This window comes from Grampus griseus (genome assembly GCF_964374135.1).
Source record: "Grampus griseus genome assembly, chromosome: 2".
Lineage (NCBI taxonomy): Eukaryota > Metazoa > Chordata > Mammalia > Artiodactyla > Delphinidae > Grampus > Grampus griseus.
The window spans coordinates 142,417,573-142,441,993 of NC_139018.1; the positions used below are offsets into that span (position 1 = coordinate 142,417,573).

The 24,421-nt window shown below is 40.6% G+C and overlaps 1 protein-coding gene across 2 annotated transcripts in view; it reads left to right on the top strand.

Moving 5' to 3' along the window:
• Window positions 1–24,197, top strand: part of EFL1 (elongation factor like GTPase 1) — a 136,991-nt gene extending 112,794 nt beyond the window's left edge. For both annotated transcript variants that reach the window (XM_082648564.1, XM_082648565.1), the window contains 2 exons: window positions 7,648–7,832; window positions 23,165–24,197. In XM_082648564.1, coding sequence (XP_082504690.1) covers window positions 7,648–7,832; window positions 23,165–23,353 — 374 coding nt within the window. In that variant the 3' untranslated portion in view covers window positions 23,354–24,197. The remainder of the gene's footprint in view (window positions 1–7,647; window positions 7,833–23,164) is intronic.
• Window positions 24,198–24,421: the final 224 nt, after the last annotated feature.

Here is a 24,421-nt window from a genome sequence, read left to right on the forward strand (position 1 = left end):
GATGAAGTTGAGGTCCTTTGTATATATAGCATTCCCCTGATTATCAACTTACCAACCATCTTATAAGAAGAAATAAGCTTAGGTTGATAGGATTTTGTGTTAGAAAGTCCGTGTCATCTCCAAAGGTTTACCTCATGCTTCTATAAATATATACAAATCTTTATAATGTTTTCTTAAAATTCTGTAGGAAATTAGTATATGGCTTTCTAGTCTGTAGTTTATGGAAACCAGTGTTTTTATCCTTAAAAAAGTTCATTTATCATTTGCCTTTTACCTGTAGTTTGGCAGCTACCCTGCTATCCACAAGTTCTCAAAAGGGCAAATTTCTCTAGGACCATGAGATAGAATTCTAGTCTTGGAGACTTGAACTCGTTTAAGAAGGCCAGTTACTTGCTTATCAACTGCTCGGCTATCTTGAACTTCAGCATTCTTCTATCATGTTTGTTCTACTTGCTGTAGTTTCTTCCTCATTCTTCTTACTGAAGAGAATGGAGGTAACGTAGGTGTTGAGAACCAACCCTGGCCTTCTTGCTGTCCTGTATTAATGTTACACTGGCCTCTCCAAGTTGTAGCTGTGACCCTTTTTGTTGTCTTTAACTCTGTTACTTGGTAGGCTCGCCTTACTCTAGTTTTCAACATCCAGGACATACTATGATCCTCCCTTAGTTGTTTGCTTTCTTCTTCTTCTGTCTACTGTGCCTGTCCTCTTAAAATAGGAGTCAGAAGGCACAACAGAGTGCCTTCCATGACCCAACAGATTTATTTTGGAGCTATTTATTTTGGGTGGGGAGGATCTCTCCTCCTTTTTTCTCATTGGGATCATTCATGATTGATATTTTCAGACTCTTGTTACTCCCCAAAGGAATTTTATCTTAGGGTTTGTTATCCTTAAGCCTGTTTGGTTTTTTGTTTTTCTTTTCCTTTATGTGTTTGAAATGAGCCTTCCCAAAGTCTAGGGTCCATGTAGATCTATCTGTGCCTGTCTTTCCCTCCCTTATTCCCAGCATAATAGGAACACATATTTCCTCCCCAAATGGCCATCTCTCCTTACAAAATCCCTTTGGAGTGGCATTTGTCCTTTCTGAGAAGACAGCTTTTCAGCACAACACATGAAGCTAGGTTCAGCTGTTGGCATTTATTGGAAATTCCCAGCAGACTGTTGAGTCAGTCCTCTGTGTCCATTTTTCCATCTGTGTTAGGAAGTCACCACTAGGACCGGACCCTGCATGTGACCAGGCAGTCCCTTGAATGTCACTTGTCATCCGGCACTTTGATCTTCATCCTGGTACTTTTCACCTGGCCAGCTGAGTCAGTTCTGGCACTTTCTAGGAATAGATGCTTATCTTAGCCTTCAGGGTTATATGCCCTCTTCTCCCTTAGGAGAAGAATATGTCTTTGCCTTGCCTTATCCACGTACAAATCTCAACCTTGTATATGTGGATTGGTTAGTACAGGTGACCCTTGAACAACACGGGGCTTAGGGGTGCTGACTGACCGCACAGTTGAAAATCTGTATATTACTTTACAGTTGGCCCTCCCTATACGTGGCTCCACATCGGTAGATTCAGCTAGAAAAATCCACTTATAAGTGGACCCACACCCACCCAACACAGACCTGTGTTGTTCAAGGGTCCACTGTACACAGTCTGTACCAGTGTCGCTGGTCAGCCTTCTTAATGCATTTCTCAGAGATCAACTGGCTACCACACCCACTGCCTTAAAAAGAAGCTGTGTTTAGATTTGATCTGGAATTTTTTTATTCCTGAATTGGTTTGAGGCCTTCTTGCTTAGACTAGAGAATCGCCTCCTAAGCCTGTTTTCTCTTGTTTTGCGGGATTCTTTGGTAATGATGCCAGTTTTTAGTATCCAGGGTCTATCGGGATACTCAGCTCTTCACTTGTGTTTTCCTTTTTCTTTCTAAATCACCACCTTCACCTGGAAAAAGAAATGAAGAGACCTCTATGTTCCTGAGGCTTTTTGCTTCCTCCCTGGATATACAGAGATCTTCCAGGAAAACTTCAGACTGCTGCTGGTTCCTTTAATTCTCCAAGAATTGGCACCAGACAAATAAAAGGACAAGTCAGGTCTTTCTTATTTAGTAAGATGAGTTAGTCTCTTTTTAAAACTCTTTTCTACACAGATTTTTTAAATAAGGAATCCTTTTATAAATGTATAGAATTGCTTACGGTCAAAATGGGAAATTTTGCAGAAAAAATAATCATCTTAAAATTGTTTTGTCTGGGGAAATAATCCCAAGAAAATGACCTCCTTTACTTGTAAAACCTGCTTTCCTAACTGTGGTTTTATTATCATTTTTTACCCATGAAAACTGCCTTTTATGAGCTTGAACGGACATAAGAATTGGTTTGTGTTTTTAATTGATCATCATGTGACTAGTAAATTGTCTCTTTTCATATTTCTTCTAACCTGTTAACATCTTTCATTCTTGCTCTCCATTGTTTTTACCTTTGGCAATAACTTCACATATAAAATATAACTTTTTCTGTTACTGTTAGCTTTACTCACATCTACAGTTATTATAGTGCTTCTATTTTATTTGTAGGGATAAATGCTTATATTGTTAAAACATATGTGTTTTAATGTATCAGAAACATTCTTAGTAAGTATTACTGTCTACTTTTAAAAACCTATTCTTATTTCATACTTGGAGTTCTTTTTTATATTTCACCAGCATTTCATTAATTCAACAAAAATTTATTGAGCTATATATGCCAGCACTATGTTAAGCATGGTTCCTGCTTTGAGAAATAAGTTAAGGTGACAAAGCTTAAGTATGTAAAACAATTAGTAAAATACAATTGAATTTAGTGAATAAATATGGGTTTTTAGTGAAATTTTATGAGAAATTTGGATCAGCAAAATTCAAAACAGGGTAAATCTTTTGAAAGTGACTGTACTTTGAAATGGGCTTTGATGATGGATGGAATGATTTTGAGTTCATCAACTAGGTATTAAATTGGCTTTCTTTGTACCACAGCACTGAAGACCTCTGTTGAACTTAAAGTAAACTCCTTTCCAGTTGGTTTTATAGACACTGCTGTGCAGCATTACCTTTCTAATCCTGGACACTGGTTGGTTGAACCCAACAGTAAAACCTTGCATTTACCCATACTGTGTCTTATTAAATTTGGGTCCTTACCTAGTTATCCTGATTCTGTCAAAGAATTTATTACCTTTGCCAGCTTCATGTCAACTTTGGATTTGATCACCATGCCTTCTGAATTTTTAAGTGGCTGATTATCATAGTAAGGACACAGAGCTGTGAACAGAGCACTGACAGTTCACTAAGGACATCCTTCCAGGGTGGGAGTGACTTGTTAACATCCATTTCTATCTAATAGCAACCAGCCCACGTTCCCCGTTACGTCCACAGCACACTTTATCTCATATTTGGTTGAAGACCACCTGCATCCTGTCGACCACATTTGCTTGATTTAGCAGTCTGGTGGTTTTGTGACAAAAGGAAAAGAGGTTTGTGTGACCTAGTTTATAAGAATAAGAAATGCCCACCGATTTCTTTGTGTGTGTGTGTTTTTAATTGAAGTTATACTGCAAGTGTTACCAACAGTAACAGAAACCACAAGATGAAAGAAAAATCTTCCACCTTGGAAGTCAGCCTATCATTTTTCATTTTCTTTTACCATCTTTGTCCATAATAGTACATTTTGCATAGCTGTTACGCATTATGGTAGAGGCGGTTTGATGTTTTGCTTTTTACATTTATTATCTGTTTTATAAACACACTTCCATTTGGCTACTTAGTATTCATAATTTTCATTTTAACCTCTGCATAATATCCTATCAATTTGATGTGCTGTAATTTACTTCCCATCATCCCCAAATTGGAAATTCACATTGTTTCCTGTTTGTTTACTATTAGAGAAAACATTGCTGTGGACAGCTGCTTCCTTTCCTAAATTCTGAAAAAAAATAACATACCTTTAATTGCCAAACTTTCAGCTCTAAAGATGGTGGAATCTGCAGACCAATCTTAACTGCCTATTATGGAAGAAGAAAATATGTATATAAGAATCTGTAATGCCACAAAAGAACAGATTAGGTTCAGTAACGCCCAAATGGTGAAGAGATTATTTCGATCTTGGGATCTCACAGAACACTTTGTGGAACGAGTTGTTTTTGAATGGTCTTTAAATGATGAAAAGGATTTGACTATAAAGCTGGGCTAAGAGTACTCTGAGTTGGAGAAACTGTGAGCTCAGAGTGGAAAAACCTCACACGTGTCCTGTGGGCAGTGAGGGGTTTACCTTGGCTTAGGGTGTAGAGTCTGTGCTCTGTGCTCTAGGGTCTGGCAGTTTCAGGAGCTGGAGTGGTGGGTTCCTGCCAGGTCATAGAGGGCCTGGAGTACAGGCTGAGACATTTATAGTGCAGTCATTAAAAGTGGAGCCCTGATCAAAACCAGTCAGGCAATTAACCTTTCTGTTGCCGCTTCTTTCCTGACGGATGCCTCTTCCCTGGTGCCTTGCGTACAGTAGGGCGCACTGTGATCTTCCTTTGAGTGAGTGAACAAATGCCTGAGGTGTTATGACCAGTTGAAGGGGTATCAAAATATTCTGTCAGGGGCCACATGATCAGAAATCCTCATTGATAGGACTGCATTCATTTCTCAGTGTAACCTCAGCAGTGGAGAGGGTCCCTGAGTGCATCCAAGCATTGGACACAGCTGTCATGAGCGCCAAGTGTATTGGAAGGTTTTGTTATAGCTGGTGTCCATTGTTCAGTGATCCATCACTGTGTCCCAGTTTTAAGATTTAGTTTTAGTGGAATTAAAATGGAATGGCCCAAAATTACATGATTAATTACATTCAGTTCCAATTATAATGATTGATCCAAGCCTGCTGGCATGACCCGTGAAGCAGGGGAGGAGCAGCCAGCCTCTGCAGCAGCAGCCAGGCGGCTCGTCCCTGCCGGCCCAGCTCCTCAGAGTCTCTTTGCCCCAGTTTACTCATTCTTTCTCTCTCCCCACCCCATTGTTTGGTATTTACTTCCATAAACCACCATAAAACTTTCCTTAGAGTGAGGTAGAGGAGTAAATAAAGATGACTAGTTCACACATGGTAGCTATTACAGTAAGTTTTTTTTCTCATAAGAATTCTTTTCTCATAATTTTTTTCTCATAAGAATCTCAGGCAAGTCATCTGTAACCTAGAGGGGATCACTAATACAGACACTAATTATTCTGCTTTTTTCAAGAGCTTTTCAGACTGTACCTAAAATATGGCTTTCAGTTCTAGAAACTGCTTTCCAAAAGCAATGTAAATAAATTGTAGTCGTTCAAATAGGAAAGTGGTCAGGATGGAACAGGAAAGGAAGGTCGTGACAGAGAAAGAGGAGGTGTTCAGACTGGAGAAGAGAAGGCTGAATACTGTCTTCAAGTAGCTTAAAGGCTGGTCTGTGGACGAGGGGTTAAACCTGTCCCATAGGACAAAAACTGGGCCTAACGGTTAGAAACTTGGGGCTCAAGAATTGTCTACCAATCAGCGCTGTCCAAAGATGGAATGGCCTGCCCTGGGAGGAAGTGAGTTTTAGACGTATGCAAGCAGAATCTAAATGACTACTGTGGTAGAACTTGACCCCTGAGTTCCCTTCTAGCCCACTGTTCTGTGATTCTCTGACTCTGAGATTTCTAGTGTGAATGACAGGAGAAATGACTTCAAAATTGAGGAGTGGAGTTGCCTTTTGCAATAGGCAATGTATTGTGTCTTAGACACGTTGAATTTAAAAGGAAGTTGCGCTCCACCGTGGAGATGCCCTGGCAGCCACAGTCCCAGTAAATGTGGGATTGGAGGTCCAGTGAGAGGCCAGGCTTAGAAACAGAGTCCCAGGAATCCCAGACATAAAGTTAATAATTTAAACCACACAAATGAGAAATGAATGGGCTTTCTGAAGGGAAAGTTTGTTTGGAGAAGAGTATTGAGCCTCAAAGAATACTCTTAGGAAGAAGTCATACCCTTAAGAATTATTGTAGTAGACAGTAAGTAGAATGATGGTTGTTAGAGGGCCAGGGGTCAAAGGAAGGTGACACTAAGATTGGAGAGATTTGTCAGAGAGGGTGTTGATCAGTAGCTGCAGAAACCGCAGAGAAATCAGAGAATGAGGATTGAGAAAAAGACATTTAGGATAGGAATATGAAAATTATTGTGAAATTTCAAGGAAGCAGCTTTAATAGAGCTCAGGGCAACCGGTAGAGCCTGGGTGTTAAAGAAAGAGCACACAGTGAAGACGCGAGAGGCGGTCCCTTAGGGCTTGTGGGGCAGGAAGAAGGCGAAAACTGTGGAGGCGGGCGCGGGAGTGGGGAAGAGGACAACTGTACCTGTCATCACTGGTGGAATTTTTAATTTATTTGTTTTGATGCTAAGCCAAGAGATGCAGAAGGCCCTCCGGAGTTCTTAAGGTTTTTTTTAAATTTTTAAGCCTTGCGACACAGTGGGTTTCCTGGCATTTGTTTTCCTTTATCCTTCCCAATAACCACCACCAGGGGGAAATCTGAGTCAGAGAGAAAAGTTTGCCCTGCGTCCTCAGTGCCCAGTCTAAAAAATAAAAAATAAGTAAGGTGGGTGGCATCCGCACCAGATCACCACCCAGTTTTTTAGGACAGAGGGCAGAGTCCAGAGCTCAGTGTGGTAGTCAGAGGAGACTTGCACTCTGCTTCACGGCAATGTGTAAATTTTTAAGGATAATATATTTATAGATCACTTACGTAATTAAAATTATTTTTTCTAAATGGAAGGTGAAAGTGGGGGCTTTAATGAGTGTACCCATTAGCTAAAGCAAGTTCCTTCCAGTTGTCTGTGATCTCCAGTTTATCTCTGTTCTCTGCAGTCTGTTCTGCTTACTAGCTGAATGGATAGTCTGAGCACCCAGAGGCAGTCATACAGAAGCCAGTCAGAGGGGAAGGGGTCTCCCTCGTGAGTGGAAGAAAGAATTGTGCCTAAAGATGAAATAAAAGTGCTAGCCAAGAGGATTTGCTAGAATTCCTGTGACGTGGCAGTAAAAATTGTTACCAGACATTAAAGATTCCAGACTATCAGTTTTCAGGTAATAAAACCCTTATATTTGTACCACTGAGATAGTATCAGCTTAAAACAAATACAAGCAAGCAGGTATATATGTGCGGCTTTAATTTTTAGTATAAAAACGTCCTTGAGCCAGTTGATTGCTTACTAGTCCCAAATAGCTTGTCATCATGATAATTATCATCACATTAATAATGTCTTGAAATTATTAGAATATCTTAACATTTACAAAGCCCAGTCACCCTCATCTCGTTGGATTTCAGACCCAAAGACACCTCGTAGTGAAATTATATCAAAAGGTCCTTTTAAAGTCTCCTGCTTCTCACGCTGTGTTGAGGGGATTGTCCTTGGGTAATGCAGTTTGGGGTGATTTCACCTTTTGTTATCATTTGTTTCTAATTTTTCTATAATTGTCATGCTTTACTGTTTAAATAAACACTTGAAAATTTCCCATGCTTCTGTAAACCAAAATTATTGGGAACAAAGTTAATCATTAGTTGATTGTTAACAGGGTACAGGAGTAGTCCCATCTTTGTGTCGCTCAAGACATGTAACCGGTCAATGAATTTAAAAGGTGTATATGGCTTTGCAGGTCGGGTCTATGCGGTCTTGTCAAAGAGAGAAGGTCGAGTGCTACAAGAGGAAATGAAAGAGGGGACGGACATGTTCATCATCAAGGCTGTGCTGCCCGTGGCCGAAAGCTTTGGCTTTGCTGATGAAATTAGGAAGAGGACAAGTGGCCTGGCCAGCCCGCAGCTGATATTTAGCCATTGGGAGGTAAGAATCCAAATCCTCGTTCCTTCCTTTGCCTCTACGGATGTGCTTCCTTATAGATGGCGCCAAGAGTAGCAGACGACTTCCCAGGCCATGTGGCCTTCCTCTGGCTCTGCTCAGTCAAATGGACAGGACAAAGCAGATGGCATTTTTTCATCCAGATTGAATGAGCCTTAGGTTATATGCGCTTTGTAATACACACACACATATATATTCTTCTTTTTTTTCATTTGATGTAAAATTTAAGACAGAACGTTTAATCCCTTTTTTCCCTCCAAAGGTAATATTGTAGATAAGAAAACCACAGATATTTTGAAAGTGAAACTTTAAGGTATTGTTTCTTCTGGGGAAAAAGTACTTCTAGCATTTAAAGGCAAACAGTTATGCTTCTTACAAGGGACACCTTTAAATTATTACGTGTTACATATTCTTCAGTCCCCATCATAGAGATTCAAGGCTCCTGTGGCTTTCAAGTGTTGTGGAATAAAATGGCTCATCAAAACACTTCACTGTCAGTGTAGGGAAAGGTAGGTGAAAGGCAAACCTTATCTGTAATCAGAAATGCAAACTTCACAGGTCCACATTGCTTGGGAGAGAAGACAAGATTGTGAACACATTGTTTTTTAACTTAGGGCAAGAAAATAATAACAAGAAAGGACGGGGAGGTCAGACTGGCCTTTGTGAACAGATCCTGAAAGGAAAGGTAGAAGCTAGCGGCTAAGGAGGAGAGAAGGACATTGGGTTGGAGGGTGCCTGTGTGAGAAGCAGTGAAGGAAAGCTGTAGGGCATGAGCAGAAAGCAATGTGTGTTATGTTTCAAGACAAAGCCTGAAGGTCAGGAATAGCATTCTTAAACTGTAGGTTGTAAGTTTGAAAGGTGATTTTAAGAAAGTTCTGTTGTCACTGTTTACAGGGAACCTAAGTAACTTCACATTATTCTCTTGTACCGTGGAGGTGTATAGTTTAGTGGAAGGAGCATTGACTTTGGTGTTGAGAAGTCCTGGTTTCAAATATTAATTCTGCCACTTATTTGGACAAATTGTGGAACCTCCCTGAGTTTGTTTTGCCTCTGAGATATAAGGTATATGGAATATCTAGCCTAGTGCCTGACACTGGTAGGCCCTCCCTGGCATGAAGATTGTTTTCTTGTCAACATTCTTAGAGTCCGTGTCATGTTCCTTTTGGCTCTCTCTCAGCAGTGTGGCATTGCACTCAACTTCACACAAATCCAGACTTTTTCCTTAAACTATTTATAAACAAAGCTCATGGTTTGGGTTCATTGCTAAGCTCTTTTTACTCCTTTCACTTTCTTTAGCCAGCTGGGTCCCTTTCTCTAGAATGCTTCCAACGAGCAGTTTAAATTTAGACAGTATAGAGGAATGGGAATAATTGAGGGAGAACTTTCTCTTTAAAATGAATTCTATAGTCAAGTGAATCTGGCAAAGTAAAGAAAGGTGAAACTTCAGCAAAACTAACTTTGGACAGGGCAAATTTGATTTTAGTTGGGCAAGTTCATATCATCTAAATTGATACAAGTGAAGTTGCTAGTCCAAAACACTCAACTGTGTCTGCTTCTCCTTGAAAAGAGAAAGTTACGTTCTTAGTACTTGATAGAACTAAAGTTAATGTTGTTCTAATTTAGGTTACATTTTTTTGGTTGTCAGTACAAACTACATTTTAACACTGATTTACTATGAAATTTTTCTTGCATCTTTTTCTAGAAACTAAATGATGTTTTGATGGTTTTATTGGCCTATATCTGAATAGATGCCATTGCTGTACTTCATTATGTAGAAAACAGTAGCACAAAACATTTAAGTTATTTGTTAATGCCCACACTTATGGGGTAGTAGTTTCCCACTTATCCAAACTTCTAGCTTTTTGGTTTTGCTTTTTGGCACTCAACTTTTACATAAAAACACAAACCAGTAAGAAGTAGAAGGAATGGATTTATAAAGGCAACTTCTGAAGAACTATGTCTATAGTGTAAATATATTACTGATGTTCCTAATGAAAAACATTAGCGTTATCCCCCACGTGTTTTAGTGACCAGATGTGTGATTACAGGACAGTGCAGCTAAATGATGCTTAGAACTGAAGAGAGACTTATTCCACTTCAAAGTAATGACCTTGAGAAGTGAAACACTTTCTTCATTTGTGCTGCCATTGCTGAAAACTGCCTTCAGAACTTGCAGCTCATGCTTCTGAATATCTTAGAGATGACAAGTCGTCCATCTCATTCAGATAGCCTTGAGAGTAGAAGGATGTGTGCTCACTCCCTCTTGAGAGAGCACTGGAATTACAACTAACTGCTGAACAGTCATCGACAGGAAGATACTGGAGCTCACCAAAAAAGATACCCCACATCCAAAGACAAAGGAGAAGCCGCAATGAGATGGTAGGAAGGGCGCAATCACAATAAAATCAAATCCCGTAACCGCTGGGTGGGTGACTCAAAACTGGAGAACAAATATACCACAGAAGTCCACCCACTGCAGTGAAGGTTCTGAGCCCCACCTCAGGCTTCCCAACCTGGGGGTCCGGCAACGGGAGGAGGAATACCTAGAGAATCAGACTTTGAAGGCTAGCGGGATTTGATTGCAGGACTTCGACAGGACTGAGGGAAACAGAGACTCCGATCTTGGAGGGCACACACACAGTAGTGTGCACATCGGGACCCAGGGAAAGGAGCAGCGACCCCATAGGAGACTGAACCAGACGTACCTGCTAGTGTTGGACGGTCTCCTGCAGAGGCGGGGGCGGCTCTGTCTCACCATGAGGACAAGGACACTAGCAGCAGAAGTTCTGGGAAGTACTCCTTGGCATGAGCCTTCCCAGAGTCCACCATTAGCCCCACCAAAGAGCCCAGGTAGGCTTCAGTGTTGGGTTGCCTCAGGCCAAACAACCAACAGGGAGGGAACCCCAGCCCCACCCGTCAGCAGACAAGTGGATTAAAGTTTTACTGAGCCCTGCCCACCAGAGCAACAACCAACTCTACCCACCACCAGTCCCTCCCATCAGGAAACTTGCACAAGCCTTTTAGATAGCCTCATACGCCAGAGGGCAGACAGCAGAAGGAAGAAGAACTACAATCCAGCCTGTGGAACAAAAACCACATTCACAGAAAGACAAGATGAAAAGGCAGAGGGCTATGTACCAGATGAAGGAACAAGATAAAACCCCCAGAAAAACAACTAAATGAAGTGGAGATAGGCAACCTTCCAGAAAAAGAATTCAGAATAATGATAGTGAAGATGATCCAGGACCTCGGAAAAAGAATGGAGGCAGAGATCGAGAAGATGCAAGAAATGTTTAACAAAGACCTAGAAGAATTAAAGAACAAACAAACAGAGATGGACAATACAATAACTGAAATGAAAAATACAGTAGAAGGAATCAATAGCAGAATAACTGGGGCAGAAGAACTATAAGTGACCTGGAAGACAGAACGGTGGAATTCACTGCCACGGAACAGAATAAAGAAAAAAGAATGAAGAGAAATGAAGACAGCCTAAGAGACCTCTGGAACAACATTAAATGGAACAACATTCACATTATAGGGGTCCCAGAAGGAGAAGAGAGAGAGAAAGGACGTGAGAAAATATTTGAAGAGATTATAGTTGCAAACTTCCCTAACACGGGAAGGCAAATAGCCACCCAAGTCCAGGAAGCGCAGAGAGTCCCAGGCAGGATAAACTCAAGGGGAAACACACCGAGACACATAGTAATCAAACTGACAAAAATTAAAGACAAAGAAAAATTATTGAAAGCAACAAGGGAAAAACGACAAATAACATACAAGGGAACTCCCATAAGGTTAACAGGTGATTTCTCAGCAGAAACTCTACAAGCCAGAAGGGAGTGGCATGATATATTTAAAGTGGTGAAAGGGAAGAAGCTACAACCAAGATTACTCTACACATCAAGGATCTCATTCAGATTTGATGGAGAAATCAAAAGCTTTACAGACAAGCAAAAGCTAAGAGAATTCAGCACCACCAAACCAGCTCTACAACAAAGGCTAAAGGAACTTCTCTAAGTGGGAAACACAAGAGAAGAAAAGGACCTACAAAAACAAGCCCATAACAATTAAGAAAATGGTAATAGGAACATACATATTGATGATTACCTTAAACGTGAATGAATTAAATGCTCCAGCCAAAAGACACAGGCTCGCTGAAGGTACACAAAAATAAGACCCATATATATGCTGTCTACAAGAGACCCACTTCAGACCTAGGGACACATACAGACCGAAAATGAAGGGATGGGGAAAGATATTCCATGCAAAAGGAAATCAAAAGAAAGCTGGAGTAGCAATACTCATATCAGATAAAATAGACTTTAAAATAAAGAATGTTACAAGAGACGAGGAAGGGCACTACATAACGATCAAGGGATCAATCCAAAAAGAAGATATAACAATTATAAATATATATGCACCCAACATAGGAGCACCTCAATACATAAAGCAGCTGCTAACAGCTATAAAAGAGGAAATCAACAGTAACATAATAATAGTGGGGGACTTTAACACCTCACTTACACCAATGGACAGATCAACCAGACAGAAATTTCATAAGGAAACACAAGCTTTAAATGACACAATAGACCAGATAGATTTAATTGATATTTATAAGACATTCCATCCAAAAACAGCAGATTACACATTCTTCTCAAGTGCACACGGAACATTCTCCAGGGTAGATCACAGCCTGGGTCACAAAGCAAGCCTCAGTAAATTTAAGAAAATTGAAATCATATCAAGCACCTTTTCTGACCACAACGCTACGAGATTAGAAATCAATTACAGGGGAAAAAAACATAAAAAACAAACACATGGAGGCTAAACAATACGTTACTAAATAGCCAAGAGATCACTGAAGAAATCAAAGAGGAAATCAGAAAATACCTAGAGACAGGTGACAATGAAGACACGACTATCCAAAACCTATGGGATGCAGCAAAAGCAGTTCTAAGAGGGAAGTTTATAGCAATACAGTCCTACCTCAAGAAACAAGAAAAATCTCAAATAAAAAATCTAACCTTACACCTAGAGGAGCTAGAGAAAGAAGGACAAACAAAACCCAAGGTTAGTAGAAGGAAAGAAATCATAAAGATCAGAGCAGAAATAAATGAAATAGAAACAAAGAAAACAATAGCAAAGATCAATAAAACTAAAAGCTGGTTCTTTGAGAAGATAAACAAAATCATTAGCCAGACTCATCAAGAAAAAGAGGGAGAGGATTCAAATCAATAAAATTAGAAATTAAAAAGGAGAAGTTACAACGGATACCACAGAAATACAAAGCATCCTAAGAGTACTACAAGCAACTATGCCAATAAAGTGGATAGCCTAGAAGAAATGGACAAATTCTTAGAAAGGTATAACCTTCCAAGACTGAACCAGGATGAAATAAAAAATATGGACAGACCAATCACAAGTAATGAAATTGAACCTGTGATTAAAAATCTTCCAGCATGAAAGAATGCTCAACATCACTAATCATTAGAGAAATGCAAATCAAAACTACAATGAGATATCATCTCACACCAGTCAGAATGGCCATCATCAAAAAATCTACAAACAATAAATGCTGGAGAGGGTGTGGAGAAAAGGGAACCCTCTTACACTGTTGGTGGGAATGTAAATTGATACAGCCACTGTGGAGAACAGTATGGAGGTTCCTTAAAAAGCTACAAATAGAACTACCATATGACCCAGCAATCCCACTACTGGGCATATACCCTGAGAAAACCAAAATTCAAAAAGAGTCATGTACCAAAATGTTCGTTGCAGCTCTATTTACAATAGCCCAGAGATGGAAACAACCTAAGTGTCCATCATCGGATGAGTGGATAAAGAAGATGTGGCACATATATACAATGGAATATTACTCAGCCATAAAAAGAGATGAAACTGAGCTATTTGTAATGAGGTGGATAGACCTAGAGTCTGTCATACAGAGTGAAGTAAGTCAGAAAGAGAGAGACAAATACTGTATGCTAACACATATATATGGAATTTAAGAAAAAAAAATGTCATGAAAAACCTAGGGGTGAAACAGGAATAAAGACACAGACTTACTAGAGAATGGACTTGAGGCTATGGGGAGGGGGAAGGGTAAACGGCGACAAAGCGATAAAGAGGCATGGACATATATACACTACCAAACGTAAGGTAGATAGCTAGTGGGAAGCAGCCGCATAGCACAGGGAGATCAGCTCGGTGCTTTGTGACCGCCTGGAGGGGTGGGATAGGGAGGGTGGGAGGGAGGGAGACGCAAGCGGGAAGAGATATGGGAATGTATGTATATATATAACTGATTCATTTTGTTGTGAAGCTGAAACTGACATACCATTGTAAAGCAATTATACTCCAATAAAGATGTTAAAAAAAAAAAAAAATCTTCCAACAAACAAAAGTCCAAGACCAGATGGCTTCACAGGTGAATTCTATCAAACATTTAGAGAAGAGCTAACACCCATCCTTCTCAAACTCTTCCAAAAAATTGCAGAGGAAGGAACACTGCCAAACTCATTCTATGAAGCCACCATCACCCTGATGCCAAAATCAGACAGAGGTACTACAAAAAAAGAAAATTACAGACCAGTATCACTGATGAATATAGATGCAAAAATCCTCAACAAAATACTAGCAAACAGAAATCAACAACACATTAAAAGGATCATACACCATGATCAAGTGGGATGTATCCCAGGGATGCAAGTATTCTTCAATATATGCAAATCAATCAATGTGATACACCATATTAACAAACTGAAGAGTAAAAACCATACGATCATCTCAGTAGATGCAGAAAAAGCTTTTGACAAAATTCAACACCCATTTATGATAAAAACTCTCCAGAAAGTGGGCATAGAGGGAACCTACCTCAACATAATAAAGACCATATATGACAAACCCACAGCAAACATCATTCTCAATGGTGAAAAACTGAAAGCATTTCCTCTAAGATCAGCAACAAGACAAGGATGTCCACTCTTGCCACTATTATTCAACATAGTTTTGGAAGTCCTAGCCACAGCAATCAGAGAAGAAAAAGAAATAAAAGGAATACAGATTGGAAAAGAAGAAGTAAAACTGTCACTGTTTGCAGATGACATGATACTATACATAGAGAATCCTAAAGATGCCACCAGAAAACTACTAGAGCTAATCAGTGAATGTGGTAAAGTTGCAGGTTACAAAATTAATGCACAGAAATCTCTTGCATTCCTATATACTAATGATGAAACATCTGAAAGAGAAATTAAGGAAACACTCCCATTTACCATTGCAACAAAAAGAATACCTAGGAATAAAGCTACCTAGGGAGATAAAAGACCTGTATGCAGACAACTATAAGACACTGATGAAAGAAATTAAAGATGATACCAACAGATGGAGAGAGATACCATGTTTTTGGACTGGAAGAATCAATATTGTGAAAATGACTCTACTACCAAAGCAGTCTGCAGGTTCAATGCAAAGCCTATCAAATTACCAGTGGCATTTTTTACAGAACTAGAACAAAACATCTTAAAATTTGTACGGAAACACAAAAGACCCTGAATAGCAAAAGCAGTCTTGAGGGAAGAAAACAGAGCTGGAGGAATGAGACTCCCTGACTTCAGACAATACTACAAAGCTACAATAATCAAGATAATATGGTACTGGCACAAAAACAAGTACAGATCAGTGGAACAGGATAGAAAGCCCAGAGATAAACCCACACACCTATGGTCAGCTAATCTATGACAAAGGAGGCAAGGATATACAATGGAGAAAAGGCTGTCTCTTCAGTAAGTGGTGCTGGGAAAACTGGACAGCTACATGTAAAAGAATGAAATTAGAACACTCCCTAACACCATATGCAAAAATAAACTCAAAATGGATTAAAGACCTAAATATAAGACCAGACACTATAAAACTCTTAGAGGAAAATATAGGAAGAACACTCTCACAGAAATCACAGCAAGATCTTTTTTCATCCACCTCCTAGAGTAATGGAAATAGAAACAAAAATAAACAAATAAATGGGACCTAATGAAACTTAAAAGCTTTTGCACGGCAAACTACAAACAAGACGAAAAGACAACCCTCAGAATGGGAGAAAATATTTGCAAACGAATCAACAGACAAAGGATTAATCTCCAAAATATATAAACAACTCATGCAGCTCAATATTAAAACAACCAGTCCAAAAATGGGCAGAAGACCTAAATAGACGTTTCTTCAAAGAAGACATACAGATGGCCAAGAGGCACATGAAAAGCTGCTCAACATCACTAATCATTAGAGAAATGCAAATCAAAACTACAACGAGGTATCACCTCACACCGGTTAGAATGGGCATCATCAGAAAATCTACAAACAACAAATGCTGGAGAGGGTGTGAAGAAAAGGGAACCCTCTTGCACTGTTGGTGGGAATGTAAATTGATACAGCCACTAGGAAGAACAGTATGGACGTTCCTTAAAAAACTAAAAATAGAATTACCATATGACCCAGAAATCCCACTACTGGACATATACCTAGAAAAAAACATAATTCAAAACCACACATGCACCCCAGTGTTCATTGCAGCACTGTTTACAATAGCCAGGTCATGAAAGCAACCTAAATGCCCATCGACAGACGAATGGATAAAGAAGATGTGGTACATATATACGGTGGAATATTACTCATCCATAAAAAGGAACGAAATTGGGTCATTTGTAGAGACGTGGATGGATCTAGAGACCGTCATACAGAGTGAAGTAAGTCAGAAAGAGAAAAACAAATATAGTATATTAACGATATATGTAGAACCTAGAAAAATGGTACAGATGAACCGGTTTACAGGGCAGAAATAGAGAGACAGATGTAGAGAACAAATGTATGGACACCAAGGGGGGAAGTGGCAGGGGGGTGGGTGGTGGTGGTGGGATGAATTGGGAGATTGCAATTGATATGTATCCACTAATATGTATAAGATGGATAACTAATAAGAACCTGCTGTATAAAAAATAAATAAATAAAATTCAAAAAAGAAAAGAAAATGTCCTTGATCAGCACTGGTGCAGAAAACTGGGTTATAGTATGTTTGGTCAGAACAAAGAGCGTGTAGGTTAAGTGATCCCTGGGCTTCTCTGTAAATACAGATCTAAAACATGTTCAGAGCTCTTATAATGGCATCATTATTGGAAGAATTATATATTTGAATTCATTTATTCTATTGTTTGTTTAAAATACCTCATTTTATTTTTTTATATAAATTTATTTTTTAATTTAAATTTTTGTCTGCGTGGGGTTTTCGGGGCTGCGTTGGGTCTTTGTTGCTGCTCGCGGGCTTTTTCTCGTGGTGAGCGGGGGCTGCTCTTTGTTGCGGTGCGCGGGCTTCTCATTGCGGTGGCTTCTCTTGTTGTGGAGCACGGGCTTCAGTAGTTGTGGCTCGCAGGCTCTAGAGCACAGGCTCAGTAGTTGTGGTGCCCGGGCTTAGTTGCTCCGCGGCATGTGGGATCTTCCCGGATCGGGGCTCGAACCCATGTCCCCGGCATTAGCAGGCAGATTCTTAACCACTGCGCCACCAGGGAAGTCCCCTCATCATTTTGTAGTCACCCTTTTCCTTGAAAGTGACTTTATAAAGCACATTTTTTTAAAGATCTATAAACTAAACTTCTCACCATTTGCCAATTGTCAGCTATATTCTGGAAACAGATAAGGCTGCTCTATCAAAAGGATCTCAAAGTGGAGTGGCTCAAATTAAGCAGAAGATTCTCTTTTGAGTCTCAGGAGGCAGTCCAGGGCTGGTGTGCAGCTCACTGTGGAAGGAGCCCAGGCTTCTGCTCCGTTGCTGCCTTTCTCAACACTTGGATGGTCCAGAGTGGCTGTTTCACCTCCTACTGTCACCTCTGCATACCGGCCATTAAGAATAGGCAATGGGAAGAGGACATACTCCGTTAAGAGGGCATAGTCCCGTTAAGAGGATGCTGCCCAAGTCCATTGCCCAGAACACATCATCCCGCCACATCTAACAAGGCTCCATCTGACAAGGAGGCTGGGCAATATAGTCTTTAACTCATTCAGGAGTCAGCAAACTATGACCCATTACCTGTTTTGGTAAATAAAATAGATATAGCCATACCCATTCATTTACGTATTTTATATGGCTGCTTTCAAGCAGACTTGAGTAGTTACAACAGAGACCATGTGGCCCACAGTCTAAAATATTTACTGTCTAAAGCTTTATAGAAAATGTGTGCCTACCTACCCCTCCCCCCAGAACCTAGGTCATCTGTATGCCCACCTGAAATACTAATACCAAAGAAAAAGAGGATAATAAGTATTTAGGAACAGTTAATATAAAACAGCAAAGTTTTACAAAGCAGGCAGTTTTTGTCAACGTGAAAACCATGATGGTTTTTCAGTCTCCTTTCTTTCTCAAAATTAAAAAAAAAAAAGGGCGGGGAGGCTGAAAGTTAATCTGACATACTTAGTAGTAGTTTTAAAAATATATTAGTTTTTGACTTAGCTACAGCTAATCATTACAAATCCGCCCTTTAATAAATAACTTGAGGGAAAAATGTAGTCAAGGAAAGTTTGCTCCAGTTTTGTACCATCCTTCTGTCATCCCCTTGCCACCTGTCATGGTCCTGTTCCCAAAAGCTTCAAATCTTTTGAAAGTCTAGAAAACTACATTATAATTAAGTGTCATTGATCTGATCTTTTCTGGCTGTCTCAGTTTTCCCCCATAGTTAGGTTTAGAAATAACACAGTTGTTGAGATCTGGCTTCTCACTCCAAGGCACTTTTTTTCATTTGTATTCTACCACACCATGTAATTTACAATCAAGAGCTTTTGAGAGAAAGTGCTTCAAAAAATAGAGAAAATAAAATTACAGGCATTTTCCATGAGGAAACCTTTGAAGTCAGCAATCTCATAATTTCTCTTTCTATGTTTTACCCTTCTATGAAAAAGGAAGAAAAGGAGCTAATAACAGACACAGAAGGAAAAATATTACCAGCCAGTGCTGATCTACATGTATGTCAGCATAACCTCAAGACTCGCTGCTGAGGGGTGGGCTAAAGTTCACGTTAGGGTAAGGAAGAAGTGATCACAATCGCATGGACATGGTGTTTGCCACCTGCCAGCCATAACCATAGGGAAAATTGGGCAAAGTATTGAAAGAGAGCTCCCAAAGCGTTTTTCTTCTAGGCTTTTTTTTTTTTTTTTTTTTTTTTTTGTAGTAATGCTCAGGGCAACAGCTAGCACTTGGGTGCCTTCTTCCTGTGAGTTAGAAAATGGCATCCTCTTCAGGCGGTGGAGTTGCCAAAAAAAAAACATTCTCACTGTAGGCACGTGAATTCTGGGTGAGCCAGTTAGAAGAAAGCATCTTGTCTTCCAAACTGATAGCAAGCTCTGCTCTGTCACCTCAAGGATGCCTTTCTGTGGAGCATCAGCTGGACAGCCTTTGGGGTGGCCTTGTCATCACCCCACTGGGAAAATTCAAAACGACCCTAACACGGTCAGGTGGGACTGGACCAGGCCAGTCACTTTCTGGTAAAGTGTACCCCATTGCCCCTTTTCTGAGACTTTGTTTGGCATGTCGAGGCAAGAAGCTTCCAGATGTCCACACAGATACAGGAGGAGTGAAGGTGAAAACAGCAGCTGCCCGTGCTGGACAGAAGAGATGTGGGCAGTGGACCCGCATCGGGTCGAGTCCCCCGGGCAGCTGGAGATGGGCACAGAAAGCGGCCCTGGCGGCTCAGGAAACGAACTGAGCAAACCTCAGAAACATACACTGAGGGCCCAGGCAAAACTGGACCCTTCTGAAGCTCTGAAGTTACATTTTTGAAAAGAGGACACTCTGGTCTTCAGTTGGCCAGTCTGAGTCTGATATCTCCCAACTAACACCTCACTCATTTCTCTTTATAAAATGTGTCACTTTTTTTTAACTGGATTAAAGATGTGTTCACTGCTACCACTGAGACCTGCTAAGAACATGTGGCTTCTTTATATTCTATGATGGGTTTATCATCCAACTAGTTAGAGGAGGGCACTGATAACTCGCTTAAAACTAGTCTCTTACAAGTATAGTCTTTGTGGATGACTGCCCACGTAAATGTTCCATTTCCTGACTTTCTTCTGCCCCTCTCTAAGCAAGAGGGGGCCTTCTGTGGAAAGGGGGAGGGGAGCCTCAGCTTCAGCACAGCACCCTAGATCCTCAGTGGCTTTGGCCGGGAAATGGCTTGACTGGTCCAGCCCCATCTGGCTGCTGGGGCCAGTGTGGTGGCACCAACCAGTTTCAGGAATCTCTCCTACCAACCACTTGTCTCTAGCCACAAAATCCCCACCCGCAGCTGCCTTTGTCCTGCCCCCAGGCTTCCACCAGCCTCTCAGCACCCTTGAATCCACTCACCGGTGTGTGGGAACTTGCAGGTCCGCAGCATCACCCCACTACTCTGGTACCATGTCACATTAGACTTGGGGGTGGCAGGGCCCCAGCAACCTGCTAATACTTGGCTAATGGCACCTTGGAGATTTTGCTTATCCTCTGTAGACGTATACCCTGATGACACTTGAGTCCTCATACCTAGCATGTCATCCTTCTTCAGCCTGAGGGCACCAGTCTGTGCTTTGACACACTTAGGAGGTTGTGACGTGGTTGTGGCTGGGGGTGGTAGAGGAGAGTGGCAGACAGGGTTTCCAGAGGTGACTGTGGAAGCAAAGGGATTCATCTCCCGGGGACAGAACGCAGTAGCAGTTCTTTGAGTGGGTCTGTTTTTCCAGCCACAATAGGCTGGTGGTTCATAAGAGCACGCAGAGACACTACCCACTTTCCAGACTCGCCCCTTCCACTTCCATTCAACTGTGCTTGCACTTGTAGCCCTAGTCTTGAATTCAGCAGTGTCAGAGAGTGGTGATGTGCTGTTACTGCGTCCCTGGCATGACTTGACATAAATTGATGATCTCATTTAGCCCTCGTACAATCATAGGAGATTAGGACTTTTAATATTACACCTTTACAAACGAGAGAACTAAGGCACAAGATGCCTTTAAGTAACTTGCCCCAGTCATGCAGATCTGACTTCAGCACCAGCACCGTCAACCCGTGCGTTACATTCGCTCCAGCCTCCGCGCCTGCCTTGGATTTAGAGATGTGCCAAAGCCTTCCTGGGTCTGGGCTTGCACACAGACTCCCCTACCAGCCCCAGGTAACCGTCAGTCTGCATTCTATGTCTGTGGTTCATCTCTTCTGGACATTTTATACAAACGGAATCATATAATATGTAACCTTTTGTGTCTGGCTTCTTCCACTTAGCATACTGTTTTGGAGGTACATCCACATTTAGCATGTATCAGTATTCTTCGTATGGCTGTGTAACACTCCGTTGTATGTACTGTATACCATAGTTTGTTCGTCCATTGATGGACCTTTAGGCTTTTCCACCTTTTGGCTGTTGTGAATAGTGCTGCTGTGTTCTTGCATGTATATGTATTGATACTTGTTTGAGTTCCTATTTTCAGTCCTTTGGGGTATATACCTATGAGTAGAATTGCGGAGTCGTATGATAATTCTGCGTTTAACTTTTTGAGAAACCGCCAGACTTTTCCACAGTGGCTGTAGCGTCTTACATTCTTATCAGCAATGCATGAGGTTTCCAGTCTCTCCACATCCTCACCAATGCTTTTTTTCCATTTTTTTTTTTTTAAATAGTCATCCCAGTGGGTGTGAAGTGGTACCTCACTGTGGTTTTGATTTGAATTTCCTTCATGACTGATAATGTTGAGCATCTTTTCAGTTGCTTGTTGGCCATTTGTATATCCTTTTTGGAGACGTGTCTATTCAAGTCCTTTGCCCATTTTTTATCAGGTTGTTTGGGGTTTTTTGTTGTTGAGTTCTAAGAGTTCTTTATATATTCTGAATATCAAATGTCTTTTTAATTTACTTATTCTCGCTTCAGCAGTTTTCTGTTTAACCTACCCACTGAGTTTCTTTGTTTTTTTTTAATTTTAATGTCTAAAATTTTAATTTCTGGGATTTCTAGTTCTTTCTTTTTCACAAATGCGTAATGTATTGTGGATGCTATTCCCCACCCCCATCTCCTTTATTTCTTGGAGGATTTTTAAATGAACTCTCTAGAATTTTCTCTTCAGATTACCTTATTATCTCTATTTGATTATTCATTCTCCCTTTTGTTGAGTCTGGCACCTGTCTTTCATGGTGCTGGATTTCCTTTTGTCTTCTGTATATCTTACTGGTAGGGTCATTTTCAGCAGGAATTCTCTCCTCCTCTGTCCTCCTGAGTGCCGTAGCTCTAACTGTAGCATTTGCAGTGGCTCAGCTTGGTGCCTTCACCAGTGTGGATGGTGCAGGACAACAGACTCAGCACAGGCCGAGTCTGATCTTCAGAAGGTGACGGCTTTTATCTCATGACCTACAACTCATTTTCAGCCACAGCCCTGGGCAGACATGGTTATTCCAGCTCCAGAGAAGAGTGGATGGTTCTGGTCCCCACACACCTGGTTTATGTGGCTTTGGGCCCATCCTAAGTGGGCAGTAAAAGCCTGGCCCTCCTGGTGCACAGCTGTCTTGGCTCCCTATGGGAAGTGGTTGGGGCTTTTGCCCTCACATATTACTGTGGGCTCTCTTCTCTCCCTCCAAGAACCTCTCCCTTCCTAGTCCACAGAAATTTCCTTTTCTTGTGTTGAAGAGGGACTATTATAAAATAAATTTTTCTTAAATTTCTGCATTTTAAATTGAAAAGTGTTGGGATTTGAGACCACTTGAGAAATAGCACCTCTTTCCTCCCAAATGAGAAGTAAGAAAAAACAACGAAAAGAACAAGGCATATAAAAGTCAGAATCTCACTGTTATTACTGATAAAGCTGATCTTGTGGAATGTGGTCTTCATCTGTAGGCAATACTGAGCTCCTAATACTGCACTGAATTTTGGAGCAAAAAGCTCAGAATAATCAAGAATGGACTTACATGTGTTGGTCTTTGCTGAGGACAAAGGCAAAATTAGTGAAGTGACACTGATACCCAGGTATATCCTAGTGAGAGGGAGAGTTTTTTCTATTATATTATTCAAAGTTAATAGTTTTCTTACTTAGTGTTATGTAAAGGCTCTAGGAGTAAAGAATAATATGTATGTCACAAGTTTCGTTGAATCTACTTGCATTTGTCCATACCGCCTGTGATCCTTCATATCTGTTTCTTACCATTTCTAGCAAGCTTAACTCTTCATTGCTTCACTTTTATTCTTAAGCTAAGACTGTATGAGTTGGCATTTGAGATGAAAGTATACTTGTCTAATCTAGCACGTTCTGTCACCTTCTTTTACAAGATCATTCCCAGCGACCCCTTCTGGGTACCAACCACTGAGGAGGAGTATTTGCACTTTGGGGAAAAGGCTGATTCTGAGAACCAGGCCCGGAAGTACATGAATGCGGTACGAAAGCGGAAGGGTCTTTATGTGGAAGAGAAGATTGTGGAGCACGCAGAAAAGCAGAGAACCCTCAGCAAAAATAAGTAACTACCACTGGTGGCAGATTCTTCTCTTTGTAATAAGTTAGGAAGTATCACCCAGGCTTCGATCCTGGGAAAATTCCTTTATGCTGCATCATCTCTGTGCATTCACTTTCAATAAATTTGATCCATATCATATTTTAAAGAGGGCGTTCCAAAATGTTTTTGTAATTGGTTCTGGTACAAGGCAAGAAGTGATAAATATTGCAGTGGTGCCTTCTTCCTACCCTATGTATAACCCCTTGGCAGCAAGACTCGTGCTGTGATGAGGGCAACCTGCTAAGTGCCAGGGGCAGGGTGTGCAGACCCCCCAGTGGGCTGGGTCCTCTACACTGAGCACCCACCCCTCTGCCTGTCATCAGAGTGTCGCTCTTCTGATTACATCCTCCACTTAAACATACTTCATATTTAATCATTGAATCACAGCATTTAACATCATTTGGAGAGACCGCATACTCGAGAGACCAGCTGCCTTTAGGTTAGTTAAACCAAGTCACTGTTCCAGCTGATTCATCTTGCTACACATCTTTATTTGTGTAGCAAACCAATGTAATGGTCAACTGTTAGCCTTTAAACCTTCTGTTTTTACACTCCCTCCTAAATTGCATCACTCATATTTAAATAAATGTTAATTAAAGTTATGCCCTATACCTTTTTCTTTTTTTTAAAAAAAGGTAAATTTCTGTAATTCTCTTGGCTGTTTCCTCTTAGCCTTACTGAAGGGATATTAGCTAATATGATGAGATTATTGCCTTGATTGTAAATACTTTCCCTAAATCTCCTCAGTTGCCTCATTCAGGGAGATCCCCATATAAGGTGCAAATGCAATCCAGTCAGTAATAGATTTTGTAATTTTTGATGTTGTGCTAATATCTTTTATAGCCACTTAAAAGAAGGATTCTTTTTCAAAACACCTAAAATTATCAGACCAGGCTTGAAATGCTATTAATGTTTTTTTGTTTGTTTGTTGTTTTTAATAAACTCTGTCATTCTTTTTTTTTTTTTTTTTTTTTTTTTTGTGGTGCGCGGGCCTCTCACTGTTGTGGCCTCTCCCGTTGCAGAGCACAGGCTCCGG